The sequence below is a fragment of the Tripterygium wilfordii genome, chromosome 9 (genome assembly GCF_013401445.1).
Source record: "Tripterygium wilfordii isolate XIE 37 chromosome 9, ASM1340144v1, whole genome shotgun sequence".
Lineage (NCBI taxonomy): Eukaryota > Viridiplantae > Streptophyta > Magnoliopsida > Celastrales > Celastraceae > Tripterygium > Tripterygium wilfordii.
In genome coordinates this window covers 14,593,052-14,610,033 of record NC_052240.1, presented here as the reverse complement: position 1 = coordinate 14,610,033, position 16,982 = coordinate 14,593,052, and the positions used below count along the sequence as shown (strand labels likewise).

Sequence of the window (16,982 nt, the reverse complement as noted above, 5' to 3'; positions counted from 1 at the left end):
CTTTTTGTACCGTTGGAAATTAAAACTTTAAACAAAGCTTTTGTTTTTGTTTTTGTTTTTGTTTCTGTTTCCTTTAAAAAGGAAAACCAAGATTTCGTTTACCGGGGTTTTCTCAAGCAGTAAAAATTGATGTATGTTTTTGAAAAGACCAAACAGTCCCTCCAAACCTAGGCCGACCTCTTTCTCCTAATCAAGTTCGGAAACTAGACACGGATCTCAGTCCAACGTTATAATTTTCCGTTATATAAACAACTCCTGAGTCCTGAATTTCATTGTCGGGGCACGAGAAAGGCTCTTCACTCCTCTCGACCACTTTCTTCGGTTACTAGCCCCTCTCAGCGCCGGGCCGATCACGGCGGAATATCTCCGATAAGATCTGTGCTGATCTCGGTGACGTTCGGTAGTTTCCTCTCTTCGAAATTGTTACAACGAAGCATTCTCTAGCCGCCCCTGTAAGTAGTAATTCTTCTTTTGAGTTGGGTGTATAAATAGGGATTTAATTTCAATTGTTTTGTCGTTTGGGCAATTGGGTATGGTGAGTTTGCATGAATTACTGCGAATTCCGAAGTAGGTCTTTTGATTATGTTTGAATCACGCATTCTTGCCGTATTGAGTGCAAATTTCAATTATTATATGACAGGTATATTCAAATTCAGTTTAGGAATGGTTACTCATTTAAGAGAGAAAAGTCGTAAGCATTCTATGGTGTTTCCTTTTAATACTAAACTTGTAAAGGTGCTAAACTTGTCCCCATGGTTTGATCACATTTTTCTTAGCAGATTGGATTAGGCCAATGAACCATGATTATTTTAATATAACAAGGGCAATGTGCTGAAAATGGTAAAGACCCTAAGTTGTGAATATTGTGCAAGATTGTGAACTTCTATCCTCACCTTCAGTAACTTGTTGATTTTAGCCGTTGTGTTCTTTAATATGTGTGATAATTTTAGGTGCATAAGTCCAGTAGTCAATTAGCACTTGATTCCCCAACATATATAGGTTCTGGGTTTGATCCTTCTGGTGATTGAGATTGAGTAACCATTAAGTGAGAAGATATTAATACAAGTGGATTTTTTCAGTCTATTTTGCAGAATATGAGCAGCTTAGTCGAGAGACTTCGTGTCAGATCAGATCGAAGGCCAATTTATAATTTAGAGTCATCGGATGATGACGCTGATTTTGTGCATGGAAAATCTGGGTCTAAGCAGGAAAAAGTTGAAAAGATAGTGAGGGATGATGCGGTCTGTATTTTCTTTCCATCTATTCCTTATTATATTCCTCTCCTAATAATTATATTCTCGGATCTTCTTTTGATTATTTAATTCTTTCTTCTTTTATTGTGCTTTCTTATTATGTTGTTGATGCGTTGTTTTCTTGCTATCGTGTTAGGTTGGTTGCGGACATTGCAAATTTGCAATTGGTTGAATAATTAAATCTGAATTTTCCCTCACCTAATCGAAATGTGAACATGCTTATGATATTCTTCTGCTCAAAGTTTATTATTTTGTGCGAAGGATATTTCAGAAGTACTTTTGTGGCTGATTTGGCATAAACTGTGATGGCAACTCATGTCTAGTTTTTATTTTCTTAATAGAGAACAAAATCTAGGCTTTTGTGACTAGGCTAGTTTATTGAGCTCCCATGTGGATGAATGGTGGTGTTGATCTATTTCATTGGGCTTTTTGTTAATGTTATTTGGTATGTCACTTCCTTACCATACTCCTTTCATCTTACAGAATTAGTTATTGCCATCCTTGAATTAGGAGTGGTCCACCTACCACACTGGCACTTATCTGTTGTCTTAAAAACCTTGATGGATTTAGGAGCGAGCAGGGGACTAAAAATATCGCTAAAAATTTAAGGCGATTTTATGCATTTACTTGAATAGCAGATTTGTTTTGTTGCCAATGCAAAGTTTGGTCAGCAGGATCGGAAGAGTTTAGTTGATTCATTATTCTAAAATGGAATATTTATTCTTTGTTTGAGGGTATTGCCATTTTCTGTTTAAATCTTGACAAAGATAGAAGAAATATGATTATTATTATTATTTTTATTATTGTTATCAATTTTCTTTTGAAGAGGACAACTGGTAGAAGAAATGTGCTTGGTTACATGTTTTTTATTTATTTTTTGACTGCTAAAACGGCGGAAAAGAAAAGGAATTAACGCGATAGATAGTTTTCTTCCCTTATTAAATTGGAAATGGAAAGAAGGAAAAGAAAATATCAACATAGCGCACCAACACCTATTGGTGCTAGTCAAACATTTGAGGGGGCTTTATAAGGGATTAGGGTTCGCCTAACACATCATTGGCTAATGCACTGTATACCCCTCATTGTTCTCTCTCTTTCTGGATGCTTGTAGGAATGTGAAGATATTGCCTCTGTAGGTACTTTTGTTGAAAACTGAATGATTTTTGTGATTTGTCTGAGCTTCATTTTTCCTTGTACTTCAGTTGATATTTGGGATGAGGAAGATCATAATTTACTAAAGGTTTTTGTACGTAATAACTTTCAGATGAGTGATCTGTGGTCTCTTTTGACTCTTGGTTAGATATATGTTATCTTACGCTTCTGTTGTTGAAGGTTGTTTTCGATGGTTCATATATTTGGCATTATAAAAAAACTGGGGAATATTTCGAGCTTCATTTGTTAGGCATTGGGAGTTAGAGGCACTACTGTAACCTGTAGTATCATCTTTGAACCTTTTTTTTTGATAAGTTATGGGGTAATATCCTAAGTGTAAGGAAATGACAACCGCTAGGCCACAAGCTCCTTTGTTTCACATGCTTTCTTCTTCTTGGTTCTTAAAAATTTATGCAGCAGTTCATGAAAAATGTGCCTTTTCTTGTCACAGTATTGAGAAGCCGCAAAAAATTAATATCTTGTTTCCTGTTGTTGAAAATAATTTTGTGCAAGCAAATGAAGTTCGAGATATTGAGATGGATTTCTAAAATTCTGATATTGGATTTGATCAAAATACTCTTGGTTTACATCACTTCTAGACAAAGAGATGAGTGGAAATCAGAGATCTTTGTTTAGTGATTGTATTTTATTTTAGCTGCTTATATTATTTGACACTTCTGCACACAAAACTTCAGAGTGAGAGAATATGGAAAATCAGAAATAATTTGGAAAGTTGATGGATGTATGTCTAATTTTTTTATCTCTCTCTGTTGTGTTTTTTTTTTTTTTTTTTGCTGTTGCGTATTTAGTTAATTTGATTTTGTGGAATCCTCCTCTCCTAATACTTGCAAGAAAGTTTGAGAAACTGTTAAGTTTAATAATCTTTTCTCCTTTTTTAATAGAAAGAGAATTCATGCCAAGCCTGTGGAGAAGGTGGGGATCTTCTGCATTGCGAGACATGTAACTACATCTACCATTCAAAGTGTCTGACTTCACCATTGAGAGCTCCGCATCTCGTCGGCTGGAGATGCCCAGAATGTGTATCATTTCTTGACAACTGTCAATTTGATTACTTCCGTTGAAATAATTCCTGTTATTCTTCAGAGAGAGCTAATAGTTGCTATTTTTTTATCCGCAGGTGAGTCCTCTTAATGAAATTGACAAGATATTGGATTGTGAAATGCGCCCTACAGTTGCTGATGACAGTGATGCTTCCAAGCTAGGCTCAAAGCAAATTTTTGTGAAACAGTATCTTGTGAAGTGGAAGGGATTATCTTATCTGCACTGCACTTGGTGAGCCATATGCTTCACAATATTATAAATTGCTAACTCATATAGCATCCTTGCTTATGTAATTTGATGTATTTCGCAAACCCTGCTAGCTTGCAACAAAGTTTGCCAGGCAAGGTTTTTTTAGTTGGTTTTGTTTGAACGCAAAAAGATCTTTTTTAATAGTTTTTTTTAGCTGTTCTTTGTGCTAGTTGTTATGCTGTGATGCTGTCTTCTTGCTAGGGGAGTCCAGATTTCTTCTCACATGATTCCTCCCTGGAGTGAATATTTTGTCAGCTTTTTGGCATACAAGCTCACACAGTTTATGAAAATGAATCTTATCATGGCACTGGTTGATTATATTCCCTCTCCCAAATTCTTTGCTTTAAGGGTGCCTGAGAAAGAGTTTGTAAAAGCCTTTAAAGCCAATCCTCGACTGAAGACTAAAGTGAACAACTTTCATCGTCAAATGGCATCCAACAATAACAATGAAGATGATTATGTTGCCATTCGACCTGAATGGACTACTGTTGATCGGATTATTGCTTTCAGGTCAAGCAATCATGCACTTTACCTTTTTGTTTTGTTATCTTATACCACTGTTTTAGTTTATACACCTATTGATTTGGAATAATGCACTGGCAATAATGGATCTGAAATGTCTAATTGAATGCTGCAGGGGGACCGATGATGAGAAGGAGTATCTTGTCAAGTATAAAGAACTTTTTTACGATGAATGTTATTGGGAATTTGAATCAGATGTTTCTGAGTTTAAGTCTGAAATTGAAAGGTTTAATAGAATTCAGACAAGGTCTCACAGGCCATCTTCAAATAAGCAGAAGGGCATTGTTCGAGATGCCATGGAATCCAAGAAAACAGCAAAAGAATTCCAACAGTGTGAAAAAAGTCCTGAATTTATTTCTGGAGGTGCTTCATCCTGAGATATCCTTGCTCTTTCCAGTAATCTGACATAATTATGGTTGTGTGTTTATGCAATTTTTTTTTTATTATCTCTGTGAATTCTTGAATGCCTCTGTTGCTGCGACTGCAGTCACTTCATATTCGTCTTCGTTGTCCCAAACCACTAAATGCTTTTGTTGTGATTACGATTGAAGGTTCGCTTCATCCATATCAGCTTGAAGGGCTGAATTTCTTGCGTTTCTCTTGGTCTAAACAAACACATGTGATACTAGCTGATGAGATGGGTCTTGGTAAGTTGCCCCTCTTCCTCCCTACCTCCTTCTCATTTTCTCTCTCAGGAGTCTGCTTTTGCATTTTGATGGTGGATTTTGACAGCGCATTGCCGCCTTGTGTTTTCTTTATTGGTCTCAGGTAAAACTATACAGAGCATTGCATTTTTAGCATCTCTTTTTGAAGAAAATATCTATCCGCACTTAGTAGTAGCTCCCCTCTCAACACTTCGAAATTGGGAACGTGAATTTGCAACGTGGGCACCACAAATGAATGTTGTATGTACATTGGACTGTCCATTTTTTCATCAGTAAAACTTTTCGTTGATGGAGATTATATGTTGCAGGTTATGTATGTTGGATCTACACAAGCTCGTGCTGTTGTAAGGGAACATGAATTTTACTTTCCTAAAAAGCACAAGAAGATTAAGAAAAAGAAATCTGGACATATTGTAACTGAGAGTAAGCAGGAGAGGATAAAATTTGATGTGCTCCTTACATCTTATGAGATAATAAACATGGACACTGCATCGCTGAAGCCAATAAAGTGGGAGTGCATGGTAACATACACCATCCAACAATACATTGCTAGTTTGGTGTATGATTTGTTGCCTGACAGTGAAGTCTATGTGTAGATTGTTGATGAAGGTCATCGGCTCAAAAATAAGGATTCAAAATTGTTTCATTCACTAAAGCAATATTCAAGTGAACATCGTGTGCTTTTGACTGGAACTCCTCTGCAGGTTTGTTCTACTGAATTCTATTTATTTGAACCAAAATATATTTTTTGGAAATATTTTTCTACATCTTAAAATTTTGGTATATCATCGACGAACAATTCAACATCAAATGCTTTCATAATAGAAGAAAGATGCTTAATTTTACTAACCAGCTACATATAGCTTTTAAATTACATTGTTTAAGTTACTTGTTATTAACTTCTGAGCACTTATTTGGTCTATTGCAGAACAATTTGGATGAACTTTTTATGCTTATGCACTTCCTTGATGCTGGGAAGGTTAGTACCTGGCGGCTTTCAGGAGATGTTATTAAATTTTATCATTGTTGGATAAATGGATTTGTTGATGAAGTACTTGACATTTCACTATTTTCAGTTCGAGAGTTTAGAGGAGTTTCGGGAAAAGTTTAAGGATATCAATCAAGAGGAGCAGATTTTGAGACTTCATGAGATGTTAGCACCCCATCTCTTACGAAGTATACTCTCCAACTTTTCTATGTGACAAGTCCTTTATTTGACTGTTTGGATAGGCAATATTATATGCACTTTTTAGTGTGTCTGTATTAGTTGTGGGTGGCTTGTTGTTTAAATTTCATGCCATGATGTCTTTGTTCTCTGCATCTTTCTCTGATGGCCAAGTTTAAAATTTTCACAGAAGTACCTGTTGGTTTTTTTTTCCTGGATCTTTAAAAGGTTTGCCGATTTTTCTGCATGCAGAAAGAGGTCCTTGTGTAAGATCTTACTTTCGATGTCTGTTGATTGAGAAATGACATAAACCAATTCTTTGTCTGCCTACCATTGATGTCACTCCTTGATTTAGTATTTTGTTTTTATCTAGAGGCTCACTTCCTCGCTCATTGCTCTTTGGGTCTTGCCTTGTCCTAAATAGCTCTCAAATCTTTACAATGTATTTCATTGCCCACGGTCATTAGCTCATGGTTCAAATTGAAAAACTTACTGCTGATATTGAGGACCGAACATCCCTGCTACTCTATGTGCATCTTTGTTTATGGTTTTAAAGTTGTAATATTAGCAAGCTCAATTGCTTCATCAGATCTCCTGTTAATTGATATCGTGTATTTTGAGTGCATTATGTGGGGAGTGCCTGAGAAGTTGCTCTCCAATTGATACTTTTTTCCTGTATGTTTTTACCTGGATACTGGATTGATTATGTCCATCCATTTAGATAACTGTTTTCCCCCCTATTGCTGCCATTATTATCAACTAGTTTCTCATTTTTATTGTTAATGGTAGAAAAGTTAAATATTTTTTTTGGTCCTGTTGGTTTAAGTTTTTTTTTTCCATTTCAGATATTTGATTCTAGTGAATTGTTTGTAGTTCATTTACTAGTTTTTACTGAGTAATTGTTTTGGCATTCCTTTCATCTTCTCTCCAAAAACAAGAAGAGAAGATGAAAATTGAAATTAAATAAGATGCTTTCCTTCCTTCACGAGTAAACTGGCAGAATACAGAGGCCAGTTATAGCAATCTCAATTTTTCACTGCATAAATCACGATGCTTGTGGGCTTGCTGAAGCTGTTTTCAGGCTCAATCAAGCAAATAGGACTTTGATGTTTTCTTCAACTATAAACCATTTACTGAAAACTTTTATCTGCAGGAGTCAAGAAAGACGTCATGAAAGAACTACCCCCTAAGAAGGAGCTTATATTGCGTGTTGAATTAAGCAGCAAGCAGAAAGAGTACTATAAGGCGATTCTGACTCGTAACTATGAAATTCTAACTCGGCGTGGGGGTGCACAGGTACATATTTCTGTTTGAATGATACAAATCTCCATTTCATGTATTCTAACTTGACACCTATTGATTTAAATGTTCTTGTACAAGATATCCCTCATCAATGTGGTGATGGAGCTGCGCAAGGTCTGTTGTCATTCTTACATGTTAGAAGGAGTTGAACTGGATATAGAAGATGCTAATGAATCTTACAGGTAATCTGTCACTCAGACATCTACAAAAGGGATATTATGTTGGACCCTGATTGTGGCTTCATAAACTTGTAGAGCAAGAACAATAAAGTAGTTGTCTAGCTCTTATGTTATAGGGAATCCTTCATTCTTTTGGTTTCAGCCTTTATTAGCGATCTTAAAAATATGCGTTAGTTTCCTGATTTTTTCAAGTGTTCACTTGTTACTTTTTATTATTCGTCTATTTTACAGACAGCTCCTTGACTCTTCTGGTAAAATGCAACTTTTGGACAAAATGATGGTGAAGCTTAAAGAGCAAGGACATAGAGTTCTCATTTATTCGCAATTTCAGCATATGCTGGACCTACTAGAGGACTACTGTAGTTATAAGGTATGATTCTTTTCTTTTCGTTTTTTTCACAACCCTTTTTTTTTTTTCAGTCTGTAGGTCATTTGCTCAGCGGTTGACAATTCCTTGTTCACATATAACGATTTACTTTACTGAATGCCGAGTCATACATATTTTTCATTCTTTATTTGTTGGGGTGTGCGTTGGTTGTTAGAAATGGCAATATGAGCGGATAGATGGGAAGGTGGGTGGAGCTGAGAGACAAATACGCATAGATCGATTTAATGCCAAAAATTCTTCAAGATTCTGCTTTCTGCTTTCCACTAGAGCTGGAGGCTTGGGAATAAACCTTGCAACTGCTGATACTGTCATCATATATGACAGGTAAATGTTTACCTCCTAAGATTTATTTTTTAAAAGTTGTTTATCGCTCTCTAAATGGGTAATAAGAAGAGAGCTATTACATAAATGTGATTGGGCTGGAAATGGTTAAACAGTTGAAGCAGAATGATGATGGTGATGAACTTTATTTTTTGCTAAAATTTGATGTGGTTGTAAAGTGCTTATTTTATTTATTAATTTCGCTATGATATTGTCCCTCTAGTGACTGGAATCCCCATGCAGACCTACAAGCTATGGCTAGAGCTCACCGACTTGGACAGACTAACAAGGTTGATTTATCTATTCTTCGATGCCGATTACTGCTTTCATAAGTTGTTTTCACATGTGATTGTTGTGTTGCTCTTTCAGGTGATGATTTTTAGGCTTGTAACACGTGGAACCATTGAGGAAAGAATGATGCAGATGACTAAGAAGAAAATGATTTTAGAACATCTTGTGGTTGGGAAGCTGAAGACACAAAATATTAACCAGGTCAAATGTTTTCAATAGTTTTATACTTTTGCTTGTGGATTATGTTAATGATATGAGCTATCTGTCGTGCAATTTTTGGCATTGCAAGGGGAGTTAGTGATTAAGGGTTCTTATGGTATAAAATAGGATTTGTAGGTTGCAGTAACTGTTACGATTTTGTGTTGCTGAGTGACCAAAAGTTAAAGGATGTGAGCAACGGCTTGCAAGACACTACTACTTGGGAAAAAAAGAGAGGCTGTAGGACTTATTCGTGAGCCCAAAAGATAAGGGTTTAAGGTTATGCTGTGAGAATGCTATAGGCAAAATTAACTGCAGCACTGCTTCTGTATCTACTCAAGTCAACACTTGAATGGAAAGTTGTAGGAGAATCCAATAGGTACCGAAAGAACTGTCTGAATTACAAGGGTTGCTGTGTCATAGAACACTTAATCTCGTGCTAACCTAGTGTCTCCTTAGGTGCTAATTTTTTCCACCCTGTGACTGTGTTGAAAAATGGCTGTTATGTCCATTACGACAAATCATAGGTCTGGAGTTGAGCTATGTGAGCAGTGCTTCTAATGGACTTGAAGTTCTTGAAACTGTGACTTTAATATGTTTTCTTTGAAATATTGAACACGTAGAAAAATATTGTTTCTTCTATTTACATTAGTTATATGTGCTTGTTAGCAGGAGTATGAACATGTTATAGATTTGTGCATGTTCTGGAAAATTCAATCAGTCGCTAATAGTTATTTTCACTAGACAATGACTCTGAATGGTTTTAATTCTGCTGTAGGAAGAGTTAGATGACATCATCAGGTATGGTTCAAAAGAGCTATTTGCCAACGAGAATGATGAAGCAGGAAAATCACGCCAAATTCATTACGATGATGCTTCCATAGACAGGTATTTGTTTTGATCATGCTAATAATATTCTTTCGTAACCTTTTTGAGTAAATCAATTAAAAAAAATTCTTATTCTGTTTCTTGTAATAGATTACTTGATCGTGAACAAGTTGGAGATGAAGAGGCATCTCTGGATGATGAAGAGGATGATGGATTTCTGAAGGCGTTCAAGGTTTAAGTCTTCACACTTGTTAACCCCTGCATAATAGTTGGAGCATCTTTTCATGTATTTTCTATGTTGGATAAATTCAATTTCTGGTTTCCATAATAAAGACAAAATCATTTGGAAAATGTCGGCACTAGGCACTGATGACGTTGTCTAGAAGTTATCCATTATAATGGCTCCTTGAGTTGTGTTAAACTTGATGCAAGCTTACAAGAATTCTCCACATGTTCTTTCTCTAGTCCTCAGACTCTATGTACATGCCTTTTAATCGTGTAGATGATGTTTATACTCCGTGCTTGGGAAGCACCCCCTTGGTTCCACTATCACTGCCACTATCAATATAATCTTTTTTGCTGTAAGAAGCAAGTCCTTAATTTAAATAGTAATGAAGAAAATGAGTTGAAAAGACGCATGTATAACCATATATTGAACCAATTGTTGCATCAAATTAATCATTTTTCGTCGACCGTATATGATATTATGTGTATGCCTGCATGGATAACTGTCCGCATGCAAGTAAAATGTTTAGTTTGTAATTGCTATCATGACCTCTTTGCAGAATTATTTTCTTTTCTGGTTTCTCATTTTTCTTTCTTTCTTAGTTTGTCAGGTTATTTTAATTAACGTTCTTATGTTCAGGTAGCAAACTTTGAATACATTGACGAAGTCACGGCTGCTGCAGAGAAAGAGGCTCAGAAGGTTCCCATTGAAGATAAATCTACCTCTAGCAATCTTGAAAAAACAGATTACTGGGAGGAGTTGTTGAGAGATAGATTTGAAATTCACAAAGTGGAGGAGATCAATTCCATGGGCAAAGGAAAGAGAAGCCGTAAGCAGGTCCTGTGTTTTGCTTATGCTGCCTCTATGTTGATAGGTTTCATCCTTATAGTTCCTTTTGGCCATCAATTAATTTTCCACTTAAGTTTGGTACATGGTTCAAATTTGTCTTTCTTTCTTGCCTAGACATTTCTTCTTACAGTACTACTTTTTCTAGTATTGGTTAGAAAACAATTTTATGATGTTTCGACTTGTACATTCAACATCTTTGAGACAAGTCTTAGCTCATATTTTCTTTGCTTTTTTTTATTAATTGGTTACTGTTATCTAACTCATACAGATGGTATCTGTTGAAGAAGACGACCTTGCTGGTCTGGAAGATGTAAGCTCTGACGGTGAGGATGATAACTATGAAGGTGAATTGACTGATGGTGAAACAGCTTCATCTGGGATTCAGGGTGGAAGAAAGCTCCATAGAAAGAGAGCTCGTGGTATCTTACTCTATCCTTGTATGATTTTATAAGATTTCCAAACATAGGAAACACCTGTTTATCGTTATATTTCAATATTTTTTTGCAGCAGATAGCACCGAACCAATTCCGCTCATGGAGGGTGAAGGAAGGTCATTCAGGGTTTTGGGTTTCAATCAAAATCAGAGAGCTGCCTTTGTACAAATTCTAATGAGGTTAATATTGATATATGTGATTTGTTCTCCATCAATCCAAAGTTCTCTCTTTTTGTTGTGCCTACATTACTTGTATGCAAGAGCATATGTTTATTTTGTGAGATGATGGGGGTTTGTGTAGAAGCATGTCTCTTTAAATTTAGCGCTGAACAAAGCACGATCAAGAATTGTGATACAACTTCTATTGGTTTGGTTTTGTTTTTTAGTTTAATTTGTCATCCATCTATATTGCAGGTTTGGGGTTGGGGACTTCGATTGGAAGGAGTTTGTACCTCGCTTAAAGCAGAAGACCTACGAAGAAATACATGAGTATTAAACACGAGCTTGACTTCTTTGTGGCTTTCCTCTATGTTGGAATCTTACATTTTTCTTGATGTTGTGGAATTTAGTAATGATGTTGTTCGCTAAAATGACTAGACCAATAAATATAGGAATGGATTTGAAGGGCAGTGAAAATAATCCAAGGGAAAGAAAGAACAATCTGTGGACTGGGGCTTAGGGAAAAGAACTTTAGAGATATAGATGATTATCCATGGTATTATATAGCAGACCTGCGGCATTATCTCATTATCCTGCAATGGTTAATAATTCTTTTATCTCGTTTTTCATTGTTGAATATAGATAGGCATTTCCTCTCTTGAAAAGTGCTAATCTTTTTTGTTGTAGCTACCTTTCAGCTGGTGATGTATACATGATGATATTTGCCTTTTCTTTTCATATTTTTTTCTTTTTGGTTATTTGATGCATTGACTTGTTGAATTTTGTCATCTTTCTTATCTTGTCAATTCAGATACGGGAAACTATTCCTGACTCACATTGCTGAAGATGTAACGGATTCGCCTACTTTTTCAGGTGATTGGTTCTTACCACATTGAAAATCTGTACTTATCATGCCTTGGATGTTTGGTTGCTTTGTTTGACACAGTGTTGGCATTTTGTTTTTTGTTTATAGACGGTGTTCCTAGAGAAGGACTTAGAGTACAAGATGTACTTGTTAGGATTGCAATACTAATGCTTATAACAGATAAGGTAAGTTTTATATGGATTGTCATGTTTTATCTAATTATGGAGTTTCTCATTTATGTTGTCTTGGTGATTTTGGACCTCATGATATGAAATTGGTATAATTTAGGCCTACAACCCAACCTAGTGAAGGATAAGGATTTTTGCATTACTTTTCCATCTTGTCCTATCAATGATATCTGAGGTATATAAAATGGAGTATTACTGCTTGGGGCACCGATTGTAGGTAATTAATTACTAATAACTTGTTCTCCAATTATATTTGAAGTTAAAACAAAATTTCATACCTGCACATATATTGACAAACACAAAGGAGGAAAATAAAAATAGTGAACTTACCAGCATAGATCTATAAAGTTCCTTTTTCTAAGTGTGGTCCTTTATTGTGACTCAATTCTTGATCATGATGCCTTCCCCCTTCCATGTGGCTGAGAAGTTTTTGATCTTGTTTCTAATCTAACCTTGAAACTCTGCATGGTATGGAGCATGTTGTATGGAAAAGAGTCACTTTTCTATTTCCATCATGTGCATTGCTGCTTATGATTTTCATCCAATTTTGAAAATATTGAAGTTCTACTTGTTTTCTCATTGGTTCTACACTTTTTCACCCTTCGTTGTTTGGGAGCAGGTGAAGTCATCATTGGAGAAGCCAGGTGCTCCCCTTTTTTCCAATGACATTCTGCTGCGTTACCCAGGATTGAAGGGTGGAAGATCTTGGAAAGCGGAGCATGATTTATTTTTACTGCGTGCTGTGTTGAAGTATGATATGTTGTTTCTTTTTTATGAATAGTATTGTTTTTTAATTATTTGTTTTTTTTAGCATGAGATCTTCCTTTTGTTACTTACTTTATTTATTTGAATTTTAAGGCATGGGTATGGGAGATGGCAGGCTATCGTTGATGATAAGGACTTGAAGATTCAGGAAATCATTTGTCAAGAGTTGAATCTTCCCTTTATAAATATTGCTAACCTAGGGCAACCCAGTTCTGAAGGACAAAATGGTGCAAATACAACAAACATGGAAGGACCTAGCAACCCGAGTCCTGAAAATGAAAGCTTGCATAATGCAACTGCTGAAGTTCCCCAAGGAACTGCTGTTCCTAGCCATTCACAGTTGTACCAAGATTCTTCTGCATTATATCGTTTTAGAGATATGCAGAGGAAACAGGTCGAGTTTATCAAAAAACGGGTGCAACTTTTGGAGAAAGGGCTCTCTGCTGAGGAGCAAAAAGTATATTTTGTAAGTATTATTACATTTAGTGCATTTTCATCTTTAAATATACAATTATGTGTTTCGGAGTCCGAGAAGGGAAAGGGGCAAAGGAGATATGCCCTGTTCATAGTTGAATCTATATGGATGTAAGATTAGGTTTTGGAGTTGGAAGCTTGTATTTTATGGATATAGAATTCCAATTACCCTTCTGTTTCGTCCAGTATTAGTTAATGAAAAGAAGTTCATAGAAGTTGGTATTCCCAAAATATAACTCAAGAAGCAAATGGAGATTCATGTATTAGTGTGTTAGTTAACTCTGGAGCAACTTAAGCAGGCCCTAGTGAAGTCAATATTTAGCGCAATGACAACCACTGATACACTGTCCTTGGTAGTTTTGACTGCTGCATTGGGCTCGTCTATGAATTGCTGTTCAGTGTTCATTCATTCTCAAATGACATAATAAATCAGTCTTAGTTTTTTTTTTTTGCAATAATAATAAACATGGCTTATTCAGATCTATTTGGCTTTTCAGTATCCTTGTGTCAGAATTTTTTATCTTAAAACTACTGAATTATCAATAAGTTTTGCGACTTTTTCCTTAAAGGACGTCATCTGCGTGTCACGTAGAAGTAGTTTGTCATGCCAAGTAAAACTAGAGGTGTGCTTCTTCATGAGTCGTGATGTGTAATACTGGCCATGAATTTCAGTATTCTTCTTATTCGAGAATGTTCGTCTGCAAAATTATTTTGACTAAAGCGTGGTGACTCGTTTGTTTCAGTTACTGATATGCTGTCTATTCTAGTCAGTTTTGAGATCTCTTCCTTCAACTCGTGTTTTAATTTACAAAAAGTTTAGTTGTGGGTACCATGCGACATTAACTCTGCAATTGCCTGTGGTAATTTCCCTTATATGGATTTACTTTCTTGCATGCTGAAAAATTTATCCCTTTAAATATCATGCGTTGCAATTTACTGACATGTTTGCAATTAGATCTTGATATGATGTGATAATGCAGGACAGATTCACTATGCAGTTGCCATTACTAAGAGCTGGAACAAAATTGAAATATCTGGATTGCGTTATTAGTAACCTCTTTTTTTTTGATATGATGATTGCTTACTTGGTTCAACGGTTTTGCAGGGTGCAGAAAGATCTAACGAGGTTACTGGTGAAGAGCCTGACAATGAACCAAGGGTCTCAGCTGCAGCAGACTTGAGCGCAATTGAGATTGATAACCCATTGATCAGTCGGTTGCCAAAAATGAAAGCAATGAGTAAGCATATCGTTACTTCTAAAAATTTATTGTCTTCTAGATTGAGCAATGCAATTCCATAATTTCTGTGTTTATGGGTACTTTTGTCAATTTTCCTGGTTGTGTTTTATTCTCTCGGCTAAGCTGCCTGTTCAAAAAAAGGAAATATCGCACATGAATGCAATATTCTCTCTCCCTCTAAAACAGATTTGGTGTTATTCCATGGCATGTTCTCAGTGGTGAATAATTATCATAATGAAATTTGGCCTGGTTTATTCATTTGCTAGTCTGTCTGAAGAAAATTCAATCTGTGATTATTTATTATCTCTGCAGCACTAGAAGAAATATCGGCAGCCACTTGCGATGATGATCAAGATCGATTGGAATTGGCTCGGCTTTATAACAAGGTAAGGTCTTCGGTGATGATTTGCATTTTATGCTAGACTATTTGTGTTACAGATAGATGTAGACATATTGAGAGAAATTGTCGTCAATTTCTTTTTTATTTCAATAATTGGCAGCTTTGTAAGATAATGGAGGAGAACGATTATGAATCACTTCAGACATCCTTGAACAATCAACCAGCAAGTCTCAAGTTGAAGCAGAAGTTGTATCCACTGGAAGCCATTTGTGGTGAGATAAATAGAGTCCTCTCACTGCTAAAGAAAAGTCCCATCTCAGACCAGCCAACGCAAAACCCAAACCAGGAAGTACAAGTCGCATCGAAGAGGGAGATCGCAGAAGCTCCTGCTGTGACAGCTACTGAAATGATGGATTTGAATACAGAATGTGAGACAAAGAAAGAAAGTAGCACATCAATTGAGTCGGACCCAGAAGAGTTTCTCGAGGAAACTTCCAGCCCACCAACTGATGTTCCTCTACCGAAAAACCCAAGTTCAATAGAGAGAACTCAAACTGATGCAGCTGCAAGTGACGATGGGGAGGAACAGAAATCTGAAACGGGGGTCATTGTCTTGGATGATTAATGCCTATCAATGGCATTTTGAAATAGTGACATCTAGCTTGCATTGTCCAGTGACATGTATAGCTATCAATCAAGAACAATTTATTAGTGCTCTTACAAGTTCCTTCATTCAATAGCCATGAGCAATTTTGATAATTGCTTTGAAGAATTCGGGATTCTTGATGGCTACGACTTTGTTAAGACCAATTGAGGCAATGATGCAGGGAAAGAAAAGTTGCCGAAGCCATCATCGAGGGAAATTAACTTTGTCAGGTTGCAGGAACTAACCAGAGGAAGATAGTTTGTTGTAGTTTTTAGCTGCATTTATCATTGAGATCTGCCGGATTAAGTTGGATTGTGACTTGAAGTTGCAAGTGTATTTACGCTCTAATCCAACATTACTAGCAAAGTTGGAACTTTGGATTATTTTCCATTCCTAGGATGTGGTTATGGCTTCATGACACACTATTTAACCCTATATGCGGACTCACTGCTTTCACATGTTCTAAAGTGAGAAGGGGTATTTATTCTATGCCCTTGTGTGAAAAAACCTATATATATAATATGAAGCACTCGTGTTATATGCATAGTTGCATGCTGAGATAGGTCTGACTTCCGAGAGGAGCACAATCTACGCGTACAGATGGGTATGTATGCATGTATGTATGTACATTTAAAGCAGGTGCCCGTGCCCCCACTAGAGGATCAGTGGAAGGGAAAAGAATACCTTCCTTTTAAGACTCAATAATAGGCAGCTAGAGCCTAGACAGAGAGTGTGAGTGTGAGTGTGTGTGTGTGTAGATATGTACCAGTCCAATTGTATAGTTTATATTAGACATGAGCTTAAAGAGACCGGGGTGAAAAGGGTGGACGAGAGAGAAGATAAAAGGAGCCAGAAAATAAGGCAAATGCTGGGAAAGTGGAGACAACGAGAGACAAAAGTCTGGGCTTGAAATGTACGCATGCTTTGCCTTGCAACCAATACCCATCAACTCCCTCTCTCTCTCTCTCTCCCTCCCTTGAACTAGTGCTGTTGGTTGAGACATGCCAACCTGGTTTTCCATTTTCTTATTGTTGCTCCAATCAAACAACTCCCTACTTTATCTTCATGCCTTTATGTGTGCTTGTCTTTTCTTCTACTTCTCTTCAAGGCCAAGTCCCTCTTTTCTGAAAAATAAAATAATATATATATATATATATATAACCAACAATGAACAAAGAACTTAAAATGCTGGAGGAATACTGGGATTTGCTGATATGCGTGTCC

The 16,982-nt window shown here is 36.4% G+C and overlaps 1 protein-coding gene across 3 annotated transcripts; it reads left to right on the top strand.

The window, feature by feature from the left end:
* The first annotated feature begins 217 nt into the window (after positions 1-217).
* Positions 218-16,265, top strand: LOC120005753 (CHD3-type chromatin-remodeling factor PICKLE-like). Of its 3 annotated transcripts, none has more exons than XM_038855567.1 (31): positions 218-452; positions 1,092-1,241; positions 3,308-3,445; positions 3,544-3,698; positions 4,065-4,226; positions 4,354-4,601; positions 4,790-4,885; positions 5,007-5,143; positions 5,212-5,424; positions 5,500-5,607; positions 5,832-5,882; positions 5,980-6,079; positions 7,222-7,364; positions 7,449-7,552; positions 7,781-7,919; positions 8,092-8,261; positions 8,482-8,548; positions 8,628-8,750; positions 9,526-9,635; positions 9,726-9,807; positions 10,441-10,638; positions 10,919-11,069; positions 11,161-11,263; positions 11,498-11,572; positions 12,054-12,115; positions 12,216-12,292; positions 12,915-13,045; positions 13,154-13,526; positions 14,640-14,772; positions 15,085-15,158; positions 15,273-16,265. In XM_038855567.1, exons 2-31 carry the CDS (start codon positions 1,095-1,097, stop codon positions 15,735-15,737), a joined length of 4,335 nt encoding a protein of 1,444 aa, XP_038711495.1. In that variant the 5' UTR covers positions 218-452; positions 1,092-1,094; the 3' UTR covers positions 15,738-16,265. The 3 variants fall into 3 exon arrangements, with proteins under 3 accessions (XP_038711495.1, XP_038711494.1, XP_038711493.1); XM_038855566.1 differs by having other exon boundaries at positions 1,080-1,241; positions 11,158-11,263; XM_038855565.1 differs by having other exon boundaries at positions 219-452; positions 11,158-11,263.
* The last annotated feature ends 717 nt before the right edge of the window (positions 16,266-16,982 follow it).

Bases quoted from the DNA above. Each gene is read 5' to 3' on its own strand.
- LOC120005753 (XM_038855566.1), top strand. From the start codon at position 1,095: ATGAGCAGCTTAGTCGAGAGACTTCGTGTCAGATCAGATCGAAGGCCA. The intron at 12,293-12,914 runs GTAAGTTTTATA...GTTTGGGAGCAG, and splicing joins TAATGCTTATAACAGATAAG to GTGAAGTCATCATTGGAGAA. The intron at 13,046-13,153 runs GTATGATATGTT...TTGAATTTTAAG, and splicing joins TTACTGCGTGCTGTGTTGAA to GCATGGGTATGGGAGATGGC.